Below are 24082 nucleotides of genomic sequence, written 5' to 3'. Positions count from 1 at the left end.
CTGCAGACATATGTGTGACACTTGAAGCTGTTAGCTGGAAGTGTGAAGGGAGAATTGTTGCAGTAATATGCTGATCTTGAGTGTTGTGACAGGAAAAACGCTTTTCAGATACAGAAATTGGCGTTTTCGAGCTCCATCTGACGCGCCACGCCATTTCGTCTTCCACGCCGAACGCCAAGTTTGCAAATGGATTTCTCCCGACAAGAAGGCTTTGATAGATCTGAGTGAAGTTGGGAAGAGATTCCATGCTCAGTGGAAGACTCATTGGGTTTTTAATGACATGTTTTACTCATGAAGAGAGGGAAAATAATGTCGTTTACTGCGTCGCCTGACCCTCTTTGTTTTGAAGCTTCCACTGAAGCAAGACGAATACAAAACACAAATGGACCATTAAACCGACCTTCAGACTCGGCCCTGTGAAAATCAAATGGCTGTCAGCACGGTGATGGGAGGGGGGTGGGGGTGGGGGGAGGTAGAATTACAGCCTGTTTCCCTCCAGCGGGGGGATAAAAAATACCGATCAGATGCTTGTTTTCAACTGGGGTGAATAAATCTGGCTATGCTCGGATCGCAGGACATGAGAGGAGGGTTCGCTCGTACAGGCAGCAGCAGATTCAGGCTTTGTTGTCCTGATGATCAGATCGTCACTGTTTCATGGCTGCTTAAGCGTCGTCTGATCTCCTGCTATAGGCGTCCCGTTTGTGACCATAGAAATGCGTGAAGATGAAACGACACCTGGGTTGACTGGGAGGATCTACTCAGGGTGGATCCTTCTGCCTCTGTTGGTTCAAACAGAAAAGCCTCTCCTCTTAAATGGGAGCAAATACATCATGGCCAAATCAGAAAATACAATCTTCTTACTTCCTTGTCACCCTTTTTTGAGGCGGGTGGTGGGTGGGGTGGGGTGGGGGGGGGGGGCGTTGCCGTTTGATGGTGCAATTGATAGGAAAGTTCTGAAGAAAGTCCCAAAGCCTCAGAGGAATTTGATTACCTCCATCCATTAGCTGCACAGTGAGCATTCGCGAGGCTCACCATCTGTCATCCGTTTCATTTGCATCGTCAACACCTGCCCTGCCTGTTTATGCCTTCACATTTTTTATAAGCTGCCTTTCATGGCGAGGAGAAATGTTGACTTTTCCTTCTAAATACATTAATTCCACAAGTTCAAAGAACATATTGAAGGCAAACAACCTGCTTTATTTCTGATGACAATTAGAAACTCTTGTTTTATTTCTGCATATTAACAAAATAAAGAGAAAAGGAATTCACCCTTGTACGGCTTGATGGATGGATGGATGGATGGATGGATGGATGGATGGATGGATGGATGGAGGATGGTTGGACAGATGATGGATGGATGGATGGATGGATGGATGGATGGATGGATGATTGCTGGATGGATGATGGTTGGACAGATGATGGATGGATGGATGGATGGATGGATGGATGGATGGATATGGATGGATGGATGGATGGATGGATGGATGGATGGATGGATGGATGGATGGATGGATGGAGGATGGTTGGACAGATGATGGATGGATGGATGGATGGATGGATGGATGGATGGATGGATGGATGGATGGATGGAGGATGGTTGGACAGATGATGGATGGATGGATGGATGGATGGATGGATGATGGATGATGGATGATGGATAGATGGATGGATGGATGATGGTTAGACAGGTGATGGTTGGATGGATGATGGATGGATGGATGGATGGATGGATGGATGGATGGATGGATGGATGGATGGATGGATGGATGGATGGATGGATGATGGATGGATGGATGGATGGATGGATGGATGGATGGATGGATGGATGGATGGATATAAAGGATGGATGGACAGATAGATAGATAGATAGATAGATAGATAGATAGATAGATAGATAGATAGATAGATAGATAGATAGATAGATAGATAGATAGATAGATAGATAGATAGATAGATAGATAGATAGATAGATAGATAGATAGATAGATAGATAGATAATGTGTACATCTTGCGTTGTTCTGTTTGTTGCCGACACATTGTGCTGCACACAGTCTCTGTTCTCTCCTCCCTCCTCCCCCTCCGCCTCCTCCATCCTCCCCCATCCATCCATCCCGTCTCCCATATCCCCAGGTGGTGCCGACGGCTGCGGGGCCCATTAGCGACAGAATTCCTGCCTCCAGCAGGCCATGCGTGTCCCGAGTGACACATTTTTGGACTGGCACCAAGAATCCAACCCTCCGCAGACAGCTCACTTCTCTCCGTGTCTGTGTGTGTGTGTGTGTGTGTGTGTGTGTGTGTGTGTGTGTGTGTGTGTGTGTGTGTGTGTGTGTGTGTGTGTGTGTGTGTGTGTGTGTGTGTGTGTGTGTGTGTGGGAGAGAGAGGCCTTGCAAACACAGCATGAGTCCCACAGGAAATGCTTGAAAGGCAGTATGGGACAGATTGGTGATGGCGCAGAATGGAGCTGAATACTAAGAAGAAACTGGTAGAAATGCTGCAGCAGAGTGGCCATACATCCAGAGCAGCCAGGTTGGGACATTTGTCATCATCTGATCCTGCACCAAAGAAAAAACTAAAAAGCTAAAAATCAACCCACCCCATCACCGGCCATGATTTAATGCTTGGTGGAAGTTTTTCTCCTCGGTGGAGGAAACCGAGTTAATTGGATTTGTGCTGATGCTCAGTGCTGTTTGTGGATATTCTTTGCCAGCTGATGCGTGTGTACCAAATTTTACTCCACAAACACATCCTGTTCAGAAGGAAAAGCACTTTCACCATGAGATTTGTTTATTAATTTCAGTTTCTTTCGCACACAGTGAAAGTTCTCATTGCGATTCACTGGACTAAACCCATCTAACACACGAGACGTGACGGCGGATGGAGACTCGTATCTGTGGTGAGTGATAATGGAAATGGGTTAAGAAAGGAGCAGTACATCTTTTTGTCTGGATATTATGAATGGATTTTTTCTCTTTGCTAATAGATAGTTAATTATGTACTTAATGACTCCTCACAAAGCACTTTATAATTAGTTATAATTATGAGCCCAGAAAGTTCCTTCTTGTTCTTACATGTTTAATGTTGGTGATTTCTCATTTCCAAATGGGATTGTGAGGGATTGTGGGATCACATCATCTCCATCCATCCATCTCCGGCCGCCAGGAAAAGTACGAGGAACTTTTAGTGCTTTGAGTTTTCTCTGTGGATTTCACATAAAATGTGATCAAACTATTACATTTCATGTCTTTATTGAACAAATACCAAATATGAACAATGTTAGTGGGAAAATATGTGAAACACAATGCAGAATAAATAAAAAAAAATCAAACATGGAATGATTTAAAAATAGTTCCAAAAGAATCATTTATTCATGTGACCAAAATCTAATCATGACAGTTTGGGCCTGATTTACTAAGCGTGAGCAGAATGCGAACGATCACACCAACAGGTTGGGCTTCTAGTTTGAGTGTGTTTTGCAGGTAGTCAATAACAAACAATAACAATTATGTGCAAACAGCAGAATTCAAGTCCGTTGAGTGCATTTTAAATGATCAATTTGAAACTGTACGTCCACCTAATTATACGCAAAACATTGAGAAGGCCTGAGAAAACCACCAATTCAAGATCAAACATCTCTGAGGTCTGGGGGCACCTCCACCTTCCTCAGGAAACAGGCACCTCCACCTTCCTCAGGAAACAGGCTCCTCCACCTTCCTCAGGAAAGATTTTTGCGACTCTTCCAGAAGCGACACGTGAAGTGAAACTGGTACCACAAAATAAGAAAACAAACACAAAGGATCTTAATAGAGAAGTATGGTGGAGGGACCATCATGGTTGCCCGAACTGCTTGTCAATCATCATGGAGGATAAAATGATTCCCAGGTTCATTCCCAGGCTCATGTGAGGGTGACGTCCTCCAGATGAAGCTCGGTAGAAGTGAAGCAGCAGTACAAAGACCCGTTTTCATCTAAACTCCTCCATGTTGGCCCACCGTCGTCACGGCGAAGCGTTCTGGAGCCTGAAAATGGCAAATTTTTTTGAAAACGGGTACCAGAGAGGAGAGATTTGAAAACAGCAGCTCAGCTTTGAGTTGCTGACGGGCAAGACGCACAATCGCTGAAGAACGATGAAGTCATTGCGCCACCTCTCACCTGATAACCCTACAACCCTCTCCACGATGTCACTTGACAACAACAATGGCGGCCGCATGCGCCAGGCCGCGCTGCGGGAGCTTCTGATGCTCGTCGACTTAACAAGGCGAGACGTTAGATCTCCGTCACTGTATCTCCGTGTCTTCTGCTTAATTTTTGGTGTATTTCTGTGGTTACAGCGCCCCCTATAGGCCTGGCATAGTGAGTGCATCGTTTTGAGTCGTTTTCATGGTGTCACGTGGACACAGACGTTTCTTGCACCGATGCCGTGTGGACCAGGAAACTTTTTAAGAATGACCCGGAGACAAAAGATGGGTTTGTCTCGTGTGGACAGGAAGTAAACATGGAAGTAAATCTACAACGGTACTGCTTCAAAAAACACAAAATCCACCTTGCCGAGTGACACAGGGTCCAGAACTTAGGAAAGCCTCAGAGTACAGAGCTGAGAATGAAAATCTTTAATATGCAACACTAAACCTCATCAACACCCAAAACATCGGAGAAGCTCTTGACCAGGAGGAATTCATCATAAAACCAAAAACTATTTAGAAACAGTAATTAACCTGCAGCTCTACAGGCCCTGTGGCTCCAGTCTGTCTGTCGAAGCTTTCTCTACATTCATTAGAAGTAAACATTTCTATCTCTCTTACTTCATTTCCACATCAGGCCGATTTCAAAAAGGAGAACAATTATATTTACCACATTAAGTTTAGAAATGCTTTCAGGGTAACTTTGTCCTGATGGAAATGTCTCCACTTTTTATACCATAAAACATCTGATGAATCCAGTTTTATACTAAACTATGTATCTATAAGACTTTTTAGAAAATTAAGCAGTTATTCAAACTTTTCACACAAAAAAGTAATGAAACAGTTTGTTTATGACTTTGGCCTGCAGCAGCATCCATTAGTACCAGCAGCAAACCGACTTCTTTTAGTGTTCCAATGTGAAGCCATACATCATCCCAACACCTGGAAACATTTATTTATGGGATTTGTTCTGATGTAGGAGCGTCAGATAATTAGTTCAGAAAGAAAATACACTCAAATCCTGATTTCCACACCAAGAGTGACATTTTCAACAATATGATGCAGTTTGAAACAAAACGTTGATGTGTTCGTCTCACATCAGTGTGTAGTCATGACAACCAGATGCTCGCCTTCACAGAGAGAATGAAACCAGCAGATGCCCACGTTACTCTGCATCACCCCACATGACCCTACATCACCCACATTACTTTGCATCACCCCATGTCACTCTACATCACTTCACATGTCACTCTGCATCACCCCACATTACTCTACATCACCCCACTTGACTCTGCATCACCCCACATGACCGACATCACCCTGCCTCACCCTTCATCACCCCACATCACCCTGCATCACCCCACGTGCTTCAACGTCACCCGACATCACCCCACATAACCCTGCCTCACCCAGCATCACCCGAGAAACCCTGCCTCACCCTACATTACCCCACATACCTCTGCATCACCCCACGTTACCCACGTCACCCTGCATTACCCCACATCACCCTGCAACACCCCACGTGACCCTGCCTCACCCCAAGTGACCCAGCATCACTGCATCACCCTACATATCCCTGCATTACCCCACTCTGCATCACCCTGTGTCATCCCACATAACTCTGCATCACCCCACGTCACTCTGCATCACCCTGTGTGACCCCACATAACTCTGCATCAGCCCACGTGACTCTGCATCACCCCACGTAACTCTGCATCACCCCACATCACTCTGCATCACCCTGTGTCACTCCACCTCACTCTGCATCACCCCACGTGACTGCATCACTCTGCATCACCCCACGTTATTTGCAAAACCGTGCTTCACCCCACTTCAGACTGCATCACCCAATGTCATACTCCAGAACCCAGCATAACCCTTCATCACCCTACATCAGCCAGCAGAACCGTGCAACACATTGTATCACTCTGCATCACCCAGGAACTCACTGTACCACCCTCCAGGACCCTGCAGCACCCGGCAGCACAAATCATCAGTACCCTGTTCCTCTCAGTCCGCCTCAAATAGACTGTGACTGGGGTGTCAGAAGATCTCACACACACACACACACACACGCACACGCACACGCACACGCACACGCACACGCACACGCACACGCACACGCACACACACACACACACACACACACACACACACACACACACACACACACACACACACACACACACACACACACACACACACACAAAGAGCTCCGAGGTGATGAAGTGACAGATGCTCCAGTCACTTGCTTTGCATTTCTTCACCTCCAGAATAGAGTCGAGTCGAATCAGCTTCATTCTGTGAAAGTCATCAACGCCGTCGTTCACACAAACCAAAATATTTCATTGAAAACTTCAAAACCGGCACAAGGTGTTGGTTTTACTCTCATCATGTTTATTCGGACCTTATGAAATAAGACCCTGAGAACCACGAGAGAATGTAGGACATGTGTCTGTCATTTGGAAGTCAGTCAACAGATTACTGCTTTAATGTTCAAACTGAGCTAAAGGTCCAGGATTATTATATCAAGTTACATTTGGTATAAAATATTCCAGTAAAAAACTTGATTTTGATGCTTTTGTTTGTTGTTCATATGTGACTCCAGTCTGAAACCTTTTGGACCAGAACCTTTCCCTGAAGTCATAAAACATGTTTAACCTCCGAAATACAGATAACACACTTTCTAAACTCATATGTTGAATGTTGGATGCTGGGAGTTTTTTAGGACTTGACTTTATTATCAGATATTTGAGTTTGAAGTCCAGACATGTGAAATGACAATAAAGATATTTTCTTATTGGTCATGAAATTGTCCCTTAATCTAACCTGTTGCTCTTCTTTTCCTCACTTTTTTACTTTTTCCTTTTCTGCTCTAAAATTCTGATTTATTTGTACCATGCTCACTTCATGGAGAAGTGAAGGAACACAGAAGCGATCCAGTGTCCAGCAAATCATCTTCATGCAGTAGAATATTCCTGTTTGAGCCGGATGTCACTCAAATTCTCAGTTGGAGGAAAACTGAAGTGAACAAAATGCTTAATTTCATTTCAGTGTTGTTTTATATAGGGAATGACGACACGGCGGAAGAAATAGAAGCACACTGTTTATCTGACGAGGGGAAATCTTATATGAAGGCAAACATGAGCTATGACTGGATTTATGGTGAGGTTGGTGTGTTTACTTCTTATCAGGCTGAATAAAGTAATACAATAAAAACCAGAACCACAAGAAGAAAGTATCATCTCAAAATCCAGAACTATTTCACATGAATGTTTGTCTCAGCTGGTGCGACATAACAATCACTGCTAATTAGCATTTAGCTGCTTGGAGACAGGTTTGGCTTTAAAAATCCAGATTTTATGATTTAATTTGTTTTCATTACTTTTCCTGCTCGACGAATAATAAAAAGTTAGTAAAAGAGCTCAAACCTGCAATAAGATACAGAATATTTTCAGTAAATGTCTTTTTGTTTTATCATGAATTGATCAATAAATTCTCCATGTTTAATATTAATACATTTTCTCATCGTTTTAGATTTGCTCATTCCATTCCATGGACTGACACAATTCTGTGTTTTACATACCTGTGCTCCCTCCGTATGTCATATTATACAATAAAACCTTTTGTTCAGCACTAAAATAAACCAGATTTGATTTGTTTTGTTCTCTACTCAATGAATAAAAGCAACTCTTCAAACAGAATCCATCACCCAATATTTATTCAATCTGACCAAATACTATAATTGACTCCTCCAGGCCGCTGTGCGCCCCCCCCCCCCCCCCCTACTCCCCCTCCTCTCTCTCCTCCCCCTCCTCCCCCCTCTAACCTTTGTGTGCCAGGTTCACAGATAGAGAGAAAGTGCGTCGTGCGAGCGGCCGGGCCGGCTGCCAGCGAGGCTGATCCACCAATCTGACACGTTAATGAGATCCTGGCCCACAGAGCTGAAGTGTCAGGCCTCCTCTGCTGCAGCATCAGCCCTGTGTGACCCCCCCAACACACACACACACACACACACACACACACACACTGAAAGGGTTTGTAGGGGGGGGGGGGGGGGTTCATCTCCTTAAATCTGTCTAATTAAAACACTAAATCCCTCTACTCCCCCTCACCCACAACCCAATCCTCACTTCTCTTCCCTCGACCACCCCCTCCACACACACACACACACACACACACACACACACACACACACACACACACACACACACACACACACACACACACGCTCCCATCCAGCCCCTCATCCCTGCTGCCACCAGCCCCCGATTCTGCAGGAAAAATGATTATTAGGAATTTAATGGGGGAACGTTTCCCATCCCACACCATCTGGGGCTTGGGAATGGCACAAAAATTTAGAGGAAGCTTGCCGACGTGACGGGAACATTATTTTCATTTCTTCTTCAGATTTTCAGAGACTGCAGGAAAATGCTGCTGATTACAATAAATTAGCATAATATATTACCCAGTAACGTATATAGAGAGGACTAAACTTTTCTCTACTTCTCAGATATCTTGTGATTCCTGCGTCTCGTCCCTATAGAAACAGTGTTTGTGTTGTTGTCGCTCTGATGCCTGAACAATATAAAGCGTCTCCCCCGTCACTGTCCTTCACCTCCCACACAGAGCGCAGCCATATGCTCCCTCTCTCTCTCTCTCTCTCTCTCTCTCTCTCTCTCTCTCTCTCTCTCTCTCTCTCTCTCTCTCTCTCTCTCCTCTGTAGCATTAATGAGCTGCAAGAATGTGGGGGGGCTGCACACGTTTGACATCGAGCTAAACTGCAGCAAGACGCCCCCTGAACCCTGCGGGCAGAACCCCCCCAATCATATTTGTTATCATCGTCAACCTCATCACCCCAGGCCCTGACCCACCCTCATCATCCTCATCATCCTAACCCACCCTCATCATCCTCACTATCCTAACACACATCCTATCTATCTATCTATCTATCTATCTATCTATCTATCTATCTATCTATCTATCTATCTATCTATCTATCTATCTATCTATCTATCTATCTATCTATCTATCTATCTATCTATCTATCTATCTATCTGATTTACACAACTATTCAAATACCTGGTTATTGGTAGAAATTTTCTCTATCACTACTATTCTTTTTCTTACTCTTGTTGTTTCCTTCAATATTTACTTAATGTTAGCAGCTGAAAAGAACTTTCACTTTTTTAGATATAGAAGTCAGAAGAAGAGCTGTGCGGTCTTGATGCTAGAACCAGTCACTTTGGTGCATGTTTCTTAATGAATACTCAAATGCAGTTGCTTAAAACATATGTTAACCCTTTATGTAACATTCTGTAGACACGTACTTAAACCCTTTATTCCAACCCCATCAATAGATTACAGATTTCAGTCCAGACTTTCAGCAGTTAAACACTCCTCTGTGTTTTTACAGTCTGATGACCAAACGGACCAGAAAACATGTTTTCTTTTGACAAAACACCCAAAAAACTATTCTCATTAGAAAAATGCATCTGTAGATTTAAGTCACTTCAACATTCAAGCTTCCTTGTACATCTGACTTTGTATTGTTTCTTCTGCCTTTGCCTGGTTTTGAACAGAATTGACACTGATCACAGTTACTTCACTTTAACCTGTCCATTAAGCTTTAGCGTGTCCTCGTGTGTTTCAGGTAAATCCCTCCAGCAGTTCTGATTGGGAAGAGAAGCTTTGAGAAAACATGACCTCTCATTTTTAATAATTTTATGACCGTTGTCAATTTAAAAAAAAAACTAACTATACAGAAGTGGAAGTTATAGATATGATCAGTGTTAATGTGAAGAGTTAAAGAAGGTATTGCTGGACAATAGAAGACCTGGTCGTTTTTTGTTTGTTTGTTTGTTTGTTTTTGTTTTTTTTGCCATTACTGTTGGATAACGGCATGTTGGTATTACACTATTTGAATAGTTGCGATTCATATGCTGCTTTCGAAAGCTAATAAAAACTATTAAATAGTGCTATATTCAATTGTGCTGATGACGATTATCATCCAGTTATACCCACTAGTTTATAGTAGTTTAGTTTATAATAGTTTAGATTATACTAGTTTAGGTTATAATAGTTTAAATTAAAGTAGTTTAGGTTATACTAGTTTGGGTTATATTAGTTTAACTAATGATAGTTTAGGTTATAATAGTTTAGGTCGTAATAGTTTAATTTCTATTAGTTTAAATTATATTAGCTTAACTTATAATAGTTTAAGTTATAGGTTATCTTTGTTTAGGTTATAATAGTTCAGGTTATATTAGTTTATCTTATACTAATTTAGGTTATGATAGTTTAAGTTAAAATAGTTTAGGTTATAATAGTTTAAGGTGAAATAGTTTAGGTTACATTAGTTTAGGTTACATTAGTTTATGTTATATTAGTTTAGGTCATATTAGTTTAGGTTATGATAGTTTAAGTTATAATAGTTCAGGTTGTATTAGTTTAGCTTATACTAATTTAGGTTATGGTAGTTTAAGTTATAATAGTTTAGGTTATAATAGTTTAAGGTGAAATTGTTTAGGTTACATTAGTTTAGGTTACATTAGTTTATGTTATATTAGTTTAGGTTAGGTCCCTGGCTAGCTCAGTTGGTAGAGCATGAGACTCGCAATCTCAGGGTCGAGGGTTCATGTCCCAAGCCGAGCACCACTTTCCCATGGGCTCACCACCTGCAGGAAGGTTCTTAATTGGTGTGATATGATCCGGGTGACAGTGCTCATACTGACACCCCTGTGACTGATAAGTGGGGATGGATGGATGGATAGTTGATGTTATTATAGTTTAAAATAATTTAGATTAAAACGACCATCCATCCATCCATTTTCTTCCGCTAATCCGGGGCCGGGTCGCGGAGACATCCGTCTAAGCAGGGATGCCCAGACTTCCCTCGCCCCAGACACGTCCTCCAGCTCTTCTGGTGGGACCCCAAGGTGTTCCCAGGCCAGCCGAGAGACATAGTCCCTCCAGCGTGTCCTAGGTCTGCCCCGAGGCCTCCTACCAGAGGGACATGCCCGAAACACCTCCCGAGGGAGGCGTCCGGGGGGCATCCCAAACAGATGCCCGAGCCACCTCAGCTGGCTCCTCTCGATGTGGAGGAGCAGCGGCTCTACTCCGAGCTCCTCCCTGGTGACTGAGCTCCTCACCCTATCTCTAAGGGTGCGACCAGCCACCCTCCGGAGGAAACTCATTTCAGCCGCTTGTATCCAGGATCTCATTCTTTCGGCCATGACCCAAAGCTCATGACCATAGGTGAGGGTAGGAACGAAGATCGACCGTTAAATCGAGAGCCTCGCCTTTTGGCTTAGCTCCTTCTTCACCACGACGGACCGATACAGCGACCACATAACTGCAGACGCTGCACCGATCCGCATGTCGATCTCATGCTCCATCTTCCCCCCACTCGTGAACAAGACCCCGAGATTCTTGAACTCCTCCACCTGGGACAAGGGCTCTCCACCGACCTGAAGGGGGCAAGCCACCTTTTTCGAGTCGAGAACCATGGCCTCGGATTTAGAGGTGCTGATCCTCATCCCAGTTGCTTCACACTCGGCTGCGAACCGCGCCAGTGCACGCTGAAGGTCCAGGTTTGATGAAGCCACCAGGACCATATCATCTGCAAAAAGCAGAGATGAGATCCTGTTGTCCCCAAACTGGACCCCCTCCGGTCCCTGGTTGTGCCTAGAAATTCTGTCCATAAAAGTTGTGAACAGAACCAGTGACAAAGGACAGCTCTGTCGGAGGCCAACGTGCACTGGGGACAGGTCCAACTTACTGCCGGCAATGCGAACCAAACTCCTGCTTACAGGGACCGGACAGCCCTTAGCCAAGGGCCCTGGACACCATACTCCCAGAGCACCCCCCACAGGACGTCCCGAGGGACACGGTCGAACGCCTTCTCCAGATCCACAAAACACATGTGGACTGATTGGGCGAACTCCCATGAACCCTCGAGCACCCGTTGGAGAGTATAGAGCTGGTCCAGAGTTCTGCAACCAGGACGAAAACCGCATTGTTCCTCTTGGATCCGAGGTTCTACTAACGGCCAGATCCTCCTGTCCAGTACCCTGGAATAGACTTTACCGGGGAGGCTGAGGAGTGTGATCCCCCTGTAGTTGGAACACACCCTCCGACCCCCCTTCTTAAAAAGAGGGACCACCACCCCGGTCTGCCACTCCAGAGGTACTGTCCCTGACCGCCACGCGATGTTGCAGAGACGTGTCAGCCACGACAGTCCCTGCACATCCAGAAACTTAAGGAACTCAGGGCGAATCTCATCCACTTCAGGTGCCTTACCTCTGAGAACCCAGCCTCTGCTTCCTCAGCGGAAGATATGATGGTGGGATCGAGGAGATCCTCGAAGTATTCCTTCCACCGCCCGACGAAATCTCCAGTTGAGGTCAGCAGCTCCCCACCTCCACTGTAAACAGTGTTGGTGAAAAACTGTTTCCCCCTCCTGAGGCGCCGGACGTTTTGCCAGAATTTCCTCAGGGCCGACCGATAGTCCTCCACCATGGCCTCTCCGAACTCCTCCCAGACCCGAGTTTTTGCCTCCACCATGACCCGGGCTGCGGCCCGCCTGGCCTGCCGGTACCTGTCAGCTGACCCGGGAGTCCTATGAGCTGACAGCTCCTGATAGGACTCCTTCTTCAGCTTGATGGCATCCAACTCTCCATCAGGTGAGTTGACAGCTCTGCCCCCCTCTTTACCCGAGTGTCCAAGACACGTGGCCGGAGATCAGATGACACGACCACGAAGTCTATCATTGACCTCCAGCCTAGGGTGTCCTGGTGCCACATGCACTTATGGACACGCCTGTGCTCGAACATGGTGTTAGTTATGGCCAAACTGTGACGAGTACAGAAGTCCAACAACACTGCTCGGGTTCAGATCAGGGAGGCTGTTCCTCCCAATCACCCCCTTCGAAGTCTCACTGTCGTTGCCCACATGGGCGTTGAAGTCCCCCAGTAGAATAACGGCGTCCCCAGTTGGAGCACTATCTATCCTGCACTCCTCCCAGGGACTCCAAGAAGGTCGGGTGCTCTGTACTGCTGTTCGGCCCATAGGCCGAGACATCAGTCAGAGACCTGTCCCCTACCCGAAGGCGTAGGGACGCGACCCTCTCGTTCACCGGGGTGAACTCCAACACCTGGCGGCTGAGCTGTGGGGCAATAACCAAGCCTACGCCAGCCCGCTGCCTCTCATCGTGGGCAACTCCAGAAAAGTGGAGTGTCCAGCCCCTGTCGAGGAGCTGGGTTCCAGAGTCCAAGCTGTGAGTGGAGGTGAGCCCAACTATATCTAGACGGTATCTCTCTACCTCCCGCACAAGTTCAGGCTCCTTCCCCCCCAGCGAGGTCACATTCCATGTCCCAAAAGCCAGATTCTGTGTCCGGGGATCAGGTCGTCGAGGCCCCTGCCGTCGACTGCCCCCCAATCCACATTGTACCGACCCCTACGGGAGCCTCTGTGGGTGGTGGGCTCACAGGAAGAAGAGGAGGTTATAATAGTTAAGGTTATAATAGTTTAGTCTATACTAGTTTAGTCTATAATAGTTTAGGTTATAATAGTTTAAGTTATAATAGTTTAAGTTGAAATAGTTGAGGTTTTATTAGTTTAGGTTATAATTGTTTGAGTTATAATAGTTTAGGTTATAATAGTTATGGTTACAGTAGTTTAAGTTATAATAATTTAGCTTATATTAGTTTAGGTTAAACTTGGTTGAGTTATAATAGTTTAGGTCATAATAGTTTAGGTTATTATACTTTAGGTTATAATAGTTTAAGTTATAATAATTTAGGTTATATTAGTTTAGGTTATAATTGTTTGAGTTATAATAGTTTAGGTCATAATAATTTAGGTTATAATAGTTTAGGTCATAATAGTTTAGGTTATACTAGTTAAGGTTGTAGTAGTTTAAGTTATAATAATTTAGGTTATAATTGTTTGAGTTATAATAGTTTAGGTTATAATAGTTTAGGTTATGATAGTTTAGGTTATAATAGTTATGGTTATAGTAGTTTAAGTTATAATAATTTAGGTTATATTAGTTTAGGTTATAATTGTTTGAGTTATAATAGTTTAGGTCATAATAGTTTAGGTTATAATAGTTTAGGTTATAATAGTTTAAGTTATAATAATTTAGGTTATAACAGTTTAGGTTATAGTAGTTTGAGTTATATTAGTTTAGGTCATAATAGTTTGGGTCATAATAGTTTAGGTTATAATAGTTTAGGTTATAATAGTTTAAGTTATAATAATTTAGGTTATAACAGTTTAGGTTATAGTAGTTTAAGTTATAATAATTTAGGTTATATTAGTTTAGGTTATAATTGTTTGAGTTATAATAGTTTAGGTCAAAATAGTTTAGGTCATAATAGTTTAATATAATAGTTTAGGTTATAATAGTTTAAGTTATAATAATTTAGGTTATAACAGATTAGGTTATAGTAGTTTAGGTCATAATAGTTTAGGTTATACTAGTTTAGGTTATACTAGTTAAGGTTATAGTAGTTTAAGTTATATTAATTTAGGTTATATTAGTTTAGGTTATAATTGTTTGAGTTATAATAGTTTTTTATAATAATTTAGGTTATAACAGTTTAGGTTATAGTAGTTTAAGTTATAATAATTTAGGTTATATTAGTTTAGGTTATAATTGTTTGAGTTATAATAGTTTAGGTTATAATAGTTTAGGTTATAATAGTTATGGTTATAGTAGTTTAAGTTATAATAATGTAGGTTATATTAGTTTAGGTTGTAATTGTTTGAGTTATATTAGTTTAGGTCATAATAGTTTAGGTCATAATAGTTTAGGTTAAAATAGTTTAGGTTATAATAGTTTAGGTTTTAGTAGTTTAAGTTATAATAATTGAGGTTATATTAGTTTAGGTTATAATTGTTTGAGTTATAATAGTTTAGGTTATAATAGTTTAGGTTATAATAGTTATGGTTATAGTAGTTTAAGTTATAATAATGTAGGTTATATTAGTTTAGGTTGTAATTGTTTGAGTTATATTAGTTTAGGTCATAATAGTTTAGGTCATAATAGTTTAGGTTAAAATAGTTTAGGTTATAATAGTTTAGGTTTTAGTAGTTTAAGTTATGATAATTGAGGTTATATTAGTTTAGGTTATAATTGTTTGAGTTATAATAGTTTAGGTTATAATAGTTTAGGTTATAATAGTTATGGTTATAGTAGTTTAAGTTATAATAATTTAGGTTATATTAGTTTAGGTTATAATTGTTTGAGTTATAATAGTTTAGGTCATAATAGTTTAAGTCATAATAGTTTAGGTTATAATAGTTTAAGCTATAATAATTTAGGTTATAACAGTTTAGGTTATAATTGTTTAAGTTATAATAGTATAGGTTGTATAACTTTTGTAAACACATGTTGCCACTAGCCACTCAGCTAGCAGAGTGAATAGTCTATGATTCTGACTGTTTGACAGTTTTTTCTTTATCATTACAGTTTATGGTTGATAATCACCTCTTGAGTTTGTTTAGTTGGTTCGTCTGTTATGTTTGTAGATGTTGCTTCACCATGGCTGAGGCTAGCTGGTGAGCATGTTCCCTTACAGCACAATGGAGACACCAAAACATCACAACTGTTAAACTGCTGCTGTACTGGTTAGAGCTTTTTTTTTATTTTTAAAGCATTTAAAAAAAAAAAAAAACTTTTAAAGCATTAAAATTTTTAAAGCATTAAAAAAAACAAAAAAACTAAAACTCTCTTGGGGTGACAGAAGCTGCTGGTTTTAGTTAACCTCACTAAACAGCCTTCATTCTGTTTTCAGAATCAAGGAACAAGACTAACAAATGGCTCTCTTCGCATGTCTGTTTGAGTTCACGATCACTCTGTTTTATTTCTGCTTCGACTTTCCATGATTAAATAAAACATTTGTCAGATGCTTCGGTTTCATTTGGACTCTCAGTAAGACAATCTTTGCCCTGATATGGATTTCTGTGTTGAAAAAGACACTGGACATGATGAAGTGAGACTTTCATCATGTCCAGTGTCCTTGAGTGTCTCATAAGCTGTGAACAGCTCAGTGACCCAGAACTGCATGAAGTGGAATAATAGATTAATGTTTTTAAATAATACATGCACATCACTGAGACCTGAACTGAGCGTTCAGCGGTGAAACCACCGACCAAGATATCATAAGCTTGACCAAACCTTGAGGAGTGGAGTCATGCAGAAGTCATGTGACCAAAGAAACAACTGATGATCAAATTCAGATGAGTGTTTTTGTCTACATCCGAATTCACAGAGGAAATGAGAGCATTTTGCACCAAGAGGCATCATTAAAAACATAATGCTGAAGTGTTTTGTGTCGAGACATTGAATAAAGTGCAGACTTTTTCGGTTTAGTAAAACTTATTTAGGTTATCCATGCATCACTATCCTCCTGTCGGACCAGATTGCTTCTGTTTGTGGCTTCTGCTGTGAATCTTAATAAAAAGTGGTGAAAGTAGACAAAGATCAAACTGAGTAAATGTAAAACTCTGAGGAACTCAAGCTCTCGTGTTCTGCTGCAAGGAAGATAACAAGACTCTCTCCTGCCCTTTAATCACAGTAAATACGACTTTCTCACAGATGAGTTAACCCCCCCCCCCCCCCCCCCCCCATATTCATATCTAGCACATTCCAAAGAACCGTTCGGAACCGATCAGAACTGGTCGTTGGTTTCAGTTTAACTAAAATATGTGCGCAAGGCACAAACTGCTTTCCTTGCACAAAAAAAGTTTTTTTAAGTCCTAAAATGACGACACATCAGTGGAGAATAAAGGTAATTTAATAGACAAACAGAAGCGAACATTATAAGAACTGAAGGTGGAAACGATCGTGCTGTTTTACTCAGTAACATGGCTCAAAGAAAGGCGAATAGAAGCTTTGTATGACCTGTTTTACCAACAAATTAGGCTGAAATCTTGTATTGTATTGTAACCCGCATCCTCAAAAACATACAAATACATGTTAAAAAAAAAAACTATGTAGGCGGATTAAAGCCACCAAATAAGGTGGGAAATTAGGTCAGAATAATGACTTTCTTTTTAAAATCACAGAATTCGGAATTTTTTTCTTTATTTCTCGGGAATTCGGACTTCAAATCCAAACTCAATCATATCCTGATGAACAGTGTTAAAACAGTGTCGACCAATTAAATCCTTTCCAGGAAAATATTATCAAAATGATATATTAAAACTGAACGATTGTGCCAATATTCTAAACAAAAACACGCATTTGTGGCGCCGATTGAAAAAAGAAAAAAGGAAAGAAAATCAGCTTCGACAGTTTTTCGGGGATCTTTTCTCTTCCAACAGTATAATGTTTATTCTCCGGGGGGGTTTCGGTTCTTCTGCTCCCAAAACTGGGATCAACTGGTTGCCTGGTGCTCTCTGGCTGACTTCCAACACCTCCTGGGCATTTCTGACTGAATCAACCATCTGATCAGCTGCAGCTTCACATTCACCATTTGGACGATATGACACATCACTGCGGCTCAAATCCCACATATTTATTTATTAACAATGTCTTTAAATTCACAATTTGTGCCGCGATGTGACATCGTGACGCAGTTTCGTCTTGACACGAGTGGAAATGTTTAGTGCTCCTAACTTTTGGCCTCAGATTGCGCGCTGGTGTCGATCAGCTGCTCAGGGAAGCGGCGCGAGCTGGTGTACAAACAGAAAGCCTTCCAACAGCTTTTATTGCGACAAACACATCACAAAAAACAGCACATTACTTCACGAAGGTCTCGATCCATAACGAGTTTTTTCAGGTGTGCCACATCAGGAAATGCCAACAAATCATTCGTCGATCGGTTCAAGTTACAAAAAAACCCCACAGTTGTGCAGAAACACGTGAAGAAGAGAAAAGGATGTGACCACAAACCAAACTGTCCAGAAAACGCTCGTTTCGTTGCATATTGACGCTCAACGTCTCTCGTTGTGTCTTTAAGGCATGTTCAGAAACATTTTACTCTCCATCACCCGAGACCTTTTTTGTTTTGCCCCCCCTCCTCTTCTCCAAATATACAAATGCAACAAAAACGAACTGCGCCGGAAAATTCACAGAAAAGTTCACATTGTTTTTTGTTTTTTTGAACAATATTTTTGCTTATCATATATTTTTTTAACATTCAGATGACGGACTGGGATAATAAATAAGCTTAAATAAATAAATACAGCGATAATTTACATTTACCTCCTCACTCCACTATTTACTCCAAATACAAATGTTTTTTTTTCTGTTTTTTTTTACCTTTTCACCCACAGTGTCTTATTCATAGACTCCATAGATACATATACACAATATATTTCTATATGTTCATATATATCTATCTATCCATGGGAGCAGTTCAGATGACATCAACATCAGGTTTGTGGCTTTTTCATATAAAACAAAGATGTTCCTGCAATTTACTTCAATTAGATTTAAGTTTATATTGGAAACGCCCCGTGAGAAGAAAACGTTTTTTTTAAGAGGCAAAGATTGCATTTGGCTGCTTTGCATAGTTCAGTTGACCTTTATTGCTAACAGACTGAATTTCTGAACTCCAATAAGCAAACTTCCCTCAAAACACTTAAACTCACCACGTTTCGTTCATTTAGAAGATTTATTTTCCCCTGTAATTTTGGCCCATAAATAATTGTTTTAAAGACCGTGGGGAACCTCTGAAATTAGCAAAAAACTCGAATTAATTAATCGACTACAACAATGCTTCCATAATTGCTGACCGTGGATAATGCACTGTGGAAAAAGCAAAGACTTGTCTTAAAAATCTAAATGTTGAACGAATTTCTTCATACGATTGAAACAGTTTTGTGACGGAATGTGAATAAAATGTGCACTCAGGAGTTGTTTTTTCATAAAGCGAAATCGTTGTTGTGGAGTTTTTACAGATTCTTTTTTTTTTTTACACCAAATAAATACATCAAATTAGAAATATATAAATAACATTGAAGCTGCTGGTTTTTCTGATCTGATTAGAAGAACAGTCGACCACTTAAAGATTTGTTTAATTGGTTGTGTGTGTGTGTGTGTGTGTGTGTGTGTGTGTGTGTGTGTGTGTGTGTGTGTGTGTGTGTGTGTGTCTGTGTGTGTGTGTGTGTGTGTGTGTGTGCGTCCACTGAAGATTAAAATTTTACGTCAGAGAATAAATGTGGAAAATTATTTTGACTTGTTTTTGTCAGATTTATGAGGGACAAAAGTTGAATTTATCTGAGGCCCTAATCCTGTTGCGTAAAACGTGTCCAGCTCATTGATGTTAATTGTGGAAGGATCCATTAACCTCCCCCTGTGCCTGGAAGGACTGGTTTCGGACGTGCAGGTCGTAGGGGAACCGGGCCTCCGGGGAGACTCGGTACACCGAGTTGTGGGCCAGAGCCGCGCGCCCTGGCGCGCCGCAGTAGCGCACGCCGTAGTGCGCGCCCTTGCCGTAGTCCGGCGGGTCGTCGTGCTTCAGGGAGAAAATCCCGTTGAAGTTCATGGGTGGGCTCAGCTGGCCGTCGATGTGCGGGCTCCCGCCCTCCGGGGACTGACCCTCGTAGTAGGCCTCGTACGTGCCGCCGTAGCCGTAGGATCGGAACGGCTTGGCGCCGCTGTCCAGGTTGCTGCCGCTGTGCCCGGCGGGCGCGTTCATGTCCGAACCCGGGTACGAGTACATGGCGTTGTAGGGCGACCTGCCAGAGAACATGACCTCCCCGTTGTGGTCCGTGAGGAAGTTTCTGGCGTTGAGCTGCAAACAGCCCGCCACCAAGTTGGTGGTCGGCTGCGATAATCCTTTACACAAAGTCTGCACGAAGGCGAGCAGGTCCGGTCTCTTGCCCGCGCTCAGGGTCTCCGACAATGCCCAGATGTAGTTCTTGGCCAGTCTGAGCGTCTCGATCTTGGACAGCTTCTGAGTTTTGGAGTAGCACGGCACAACTTTGCGCAGGCTCTCCAGCGCAGCGTTCAGGCCGTGCATCCGGCTGCGCTCGCGGGCGTTGGCCTCCTGGCGCCGCATCTTGGCCCTGTCCTGCTGCTCCTTGCACGGCTTCTTTTTCCGGGGCCCTCGCTTCTTGGGGATGTCGTCGTCGTCCCGCTCGAAGTCCCGCTCGTCCTCGTCCCTGTCGGAGATGTCGTCCTCGGCCTCCCTCAGATCGGACGCGTCTCTATCGCGGCTGCGCGGCTGGTCAGACTCCTGGCTCTCTTGAAGACTTTCTCGGGGATAATTGGCACCAAATCGCGGCTCGCACATCATGTGAGGGTCCTCGAATGGCACTGTCAGCATCGCTCCTGCACAGACAGACAGGGTGAGGACGGAGTGTGGCACCAGGGCTTCTCAGCTGATCACCTTGTGAATGAGTCCTCCCCAGAGGAACGCTCACAAGGCGGCAGGGCCACAGCCACAGCCACAGCCTGGGACTTTGTCAAAGGCACTTAACTTCGTTTTAAAGACACAAGAAAAACATTTCTTCCTTGTTTTTAATCCATTACGACAAATATTTCTGAACCAAATTAAAGAAGGAAATCATTCTGCACGCAGACAAACACGAATAGAGAATAAGAAAATGTCAAACACATTAATAATGAGCCCAAGAATGAATGAAGCACAAACCTGTGGCCAAATTTTATCTTGCATGTTTCAAATGATCTCCTCCAAACCTGCGCTGCCGCTTCTTCCTCCCGCAAACCTCCAACTGAGTGAAAAGAGGCTGGAAGCTTCTCCTCTCTTCTCCTCTTCTCCTCCCTCTCTCCTGCTCCTTCCCTCTCTGTTTGAGGAATGACACTCATGCCAGCAGCGGGTTCTCGTGCCATCTGCCGCTGACGTCTCGTGGCAGCCGAGACCACGTGCTCCGCGTCCCGCGGGACCCCCGAGCCGCACCGATCATCTGGCAGCTCCGGTAATGGGCACCGGGAGGCCCGCGTTTACCGTCAAAAACACCGAGCGGAGACGATAACAACGAATATATCTGCATCTCCGCGCCATTAAAGTCCTGTCCTGTGTGTGTGTGTGTGTGTGTGTGTGTGTGTGTGTGTGCTGTTATTCTCAACAGGTGTAGTGGTTTGCACTGTCACCTCACAGTAGGTGGTCTCCAGTTTAATTCCTGGTTGGGATCATTTGGAGTCTTCATGTTCTCCCTGGCTGTTCCAAAGTTTTCCCTCTGAGGTTCCACAACACGTGTTTGTTGTTAATTGGTCATGACTGATTAGCAGTCAGGGTGTTGTGGGTATAGGGCTCGGTTTGACCCAACTTCCTGAGGCCTACATCTTCTCCCTGAGCTGGTGCTTGAGCTGACTTAGTGAGTGTTCATGACACTACTGAATTCCAAAGTAAAGTGTGTGCACCACCTTTTAGCCACAACATTATAACTATATAGGCGATAAAAATGGTCCAATAAAAATGTTGAGCCATGGAGATAGCCGATCCAAAAAAATAATTCAATTAAAAAAAATGTCATAACAGGAATCAAACCACGTCATACAGATTGAAAGAGGAAAGTTCTACTTCTCTATCACCAGTAAAGCTACAGAATAAAGGATTCTTAGAAAGTTCTCATCACCGTGTCGCTCAGTTTACCACAAGTTATCTTCAGTTTCTCTGCTAAAGTAAGAGCTTCAAACTCGTACTCGTAAATAATCGACCTAATTAATTTAGATTCTTGACTGTTTGTTAGCTTTAGCTGCTAACAAGCTGGTGTTTGTGAGACTAAGCTCCGCCTCAATCAGCACCAGCCAATCAGCTCTCAGCACCTAAATGACGTTGTTCGTGGGGCTTCAGGCTTCACGCCCCAGAGTTATCAAAGTCACGTGATCTGAATGAATGGAGTCACAGCCTGAGCATGAACACTTACAGTTAACTGCATCCAATACACACTGCATGGTGAGAGAGGGGCGAGCTACACTAATGCACCATCAGGGTGGATCAGGAGGAAACACAACCTGAAGCAGCAAGAGGAGACCAAGAACCAGGGAGGACCGTCCTCACACAGTAATTATGTGCTATGTAAGAGGACGTTTTATTCACAGACAAGAAAACATTGTAGATAATCTTAAAGAATTATTAGCGTACATTCCATGCAGTTCTTTCTGATGACACCAGGTGGGGCTCAGCCCCCCCTGCCCCTAATTACCAGTCGCCCCTGAGTGTACCTGTCTGGCAGGTGAGCAGAACTTCCCACTGGGAAAGTGGGAAACGTTGGGGATCTCAGGCCCTGTCCACACCAGCTGAAACCATCTTTTTTCTCCCGATTCTCAAAGTGGTTGTCTACGAGATATCATGAAAATGATTGAAAACGATGTAGTACACATGCCAGACCTACAGGTGGTGCTTTAATGCTCCAACAGAAAAGCATGAAAACACGGAGAAATCTAGAAATCCAACATCTTGCCTTGTTAAAGCAAAATAGCATCAGTAGCTTCTGCAGCTCGGCGTGCAGCAGGTCATCGCCATTGTTGTGGAGAGGGTCACTGGGTTGTCTGGTCAAGAGGTGGGGCGATGACATCATCGTTTTCAGCGCATCCAGACATCAAAGTCGACTCTGTGTTTTCTAATTCCTCCACTCTGGAACCCGTCTTTATAAAAGCCTGTTTCCAGGCTCTTAAAACGCCACGCCGTGCGGATGATCGACCAGAAACGACGCGGTGACATGAAACGGCGTCGTCGTCGTCGTGTGGACGGAGCCTCAGAGATGTGATGTGATTTAACTCCACAACTAAATAACGTTTCTCAACAATCCTTCCTGTAATGTACAGAGCTGACGACAGCGGAAAGGTATTGAAGAAGTTTGTTTTCAAATGAAACAGAGTAAAGCAGACGGTCTCTGTTGCAGCAGAAGCCGGAATGTTCCAGGGACCGCTCTTCTCCTAACGTCAGTCCGAGCTTCACCTTTATGCTCGTCTTGGTCCGACGCAGCCGTTCATGGTTTGGAAAGTGAACTTAGAGTTCAGGACAGAACTGAACAGAAGTGACACCACAGCGTTTTTCTCCTGTTATTTTCAGGAGGAGCAACAATAAATGTTTGCAGTCGTTATATAGAATATTAATAGTTCAGCTTTTTTATTTATGATCCATTAATCATCAGAACCTTTCCCTTGACTTCTTTTTGTTCTTCTCTCCTTTTTTCATCATTACATTTGCATTTATTTAGGCTGATGGCTCCATATATTATTAACTGTAGTCTAGACCGAGGCAGCTTAATGATAAATAACATATACAGAATGATAAATAACATATAAGCAATGGAAACTCGTCAGCAAAGTTTTGCATTAGAGCAGAGAAATGCACATTTAATATAAATCTGATATGAAACGAATGAAAAAAAAGTTTAAAAAAACAGGAGAACCATATGAGAAGGGAAGATTCATCAATCCCAAAACCCCAAGTGATAAAGCAATTGATTAGAAATCAACATGTTCAGTAATGTTGAACACAAGAAAATAACTTTCTATCTGTGTTGCTGTTTTGAGTTGCTTTAGCCGACGGTCACAAAGCTCTTTGATATTATTTATTCGAGCTTTAAAAACAACAAAAATACAATAATCTGTTAATTCACATCTATTTTTTCAGTCACATGATCAACTGATCGAACAATAATGAAATTCCAGCAGAGTCTTCGTACATGGAGGATGGATGGTGGGACGAGGTGGGGGTGATGGTGGGGTGCGGGGTGTGTGTGTGTGTGTGTGTGGGGGGGGGGCACCATGGTGGTACCTCAGCGCATAAACATTAGGTACACCCAGCGGAGCAGTGGCCCTGTGGCGCTCTGCCAAACCAACACCGGGCCACAGCTGGCACTCGATATGGGTATATGCTCTCCTCAGTTATGTGGAACACACACACACACACACACACACACACACACACACACACACACACACACACGCACACACGTATGCATGAGAATGACCTT

The 24082-nt window shown here is 43.0% G+C and overlaps 2 protein-coding genes across 2 annotated transcripts in view; both read right to left on the bottom strand.

Annotated features, from left to right (window-relative positions):
• LOC308106486 (uncharacterized protein) overlaps positions 1–24082 on the bottom strand; it is a gene marked incomplete at its 5' end in the record, with an annotated part of 238865 nt that overhangs the window by 58463 nt on the left and 156320 nt on the right. The window lies entirely within an intron of this gene.
• Positions 19456–20460, bottom strand: neurod6b (neuronal differentiation 6b; the record flags this gene model as incomplete). Its single annotated transcript, XM_080477179.1, has 1 exon — positions 19456–20460. The coding sequence occupies one exon, from the start codon at positions 20458–20460 to the stop codon at positions 19456–19458; it is 1005 nt and encodes a 334-aa protein (XP_080333305.1).

The sequence above is a fragment of the Lipophrys pholis genome (assembly GCF_963383615.2).
Source record: "Lipophrys pholis genome assembly, chromosome: 1".
In the NCBI taxonomy this organism is placed as follows: domain Eukaryota; kingdom Metazoa; phylum Chordata; class Actinopteri; order Blenniiformes; family Blenniidae; genus Lipophrys; species Lipophrys pholis.
The sequence above is the reverse complement of the archived record's forward strand: the minus strand, read 5'-3'. Positions and strand labels throughout refer to the sequence as shown.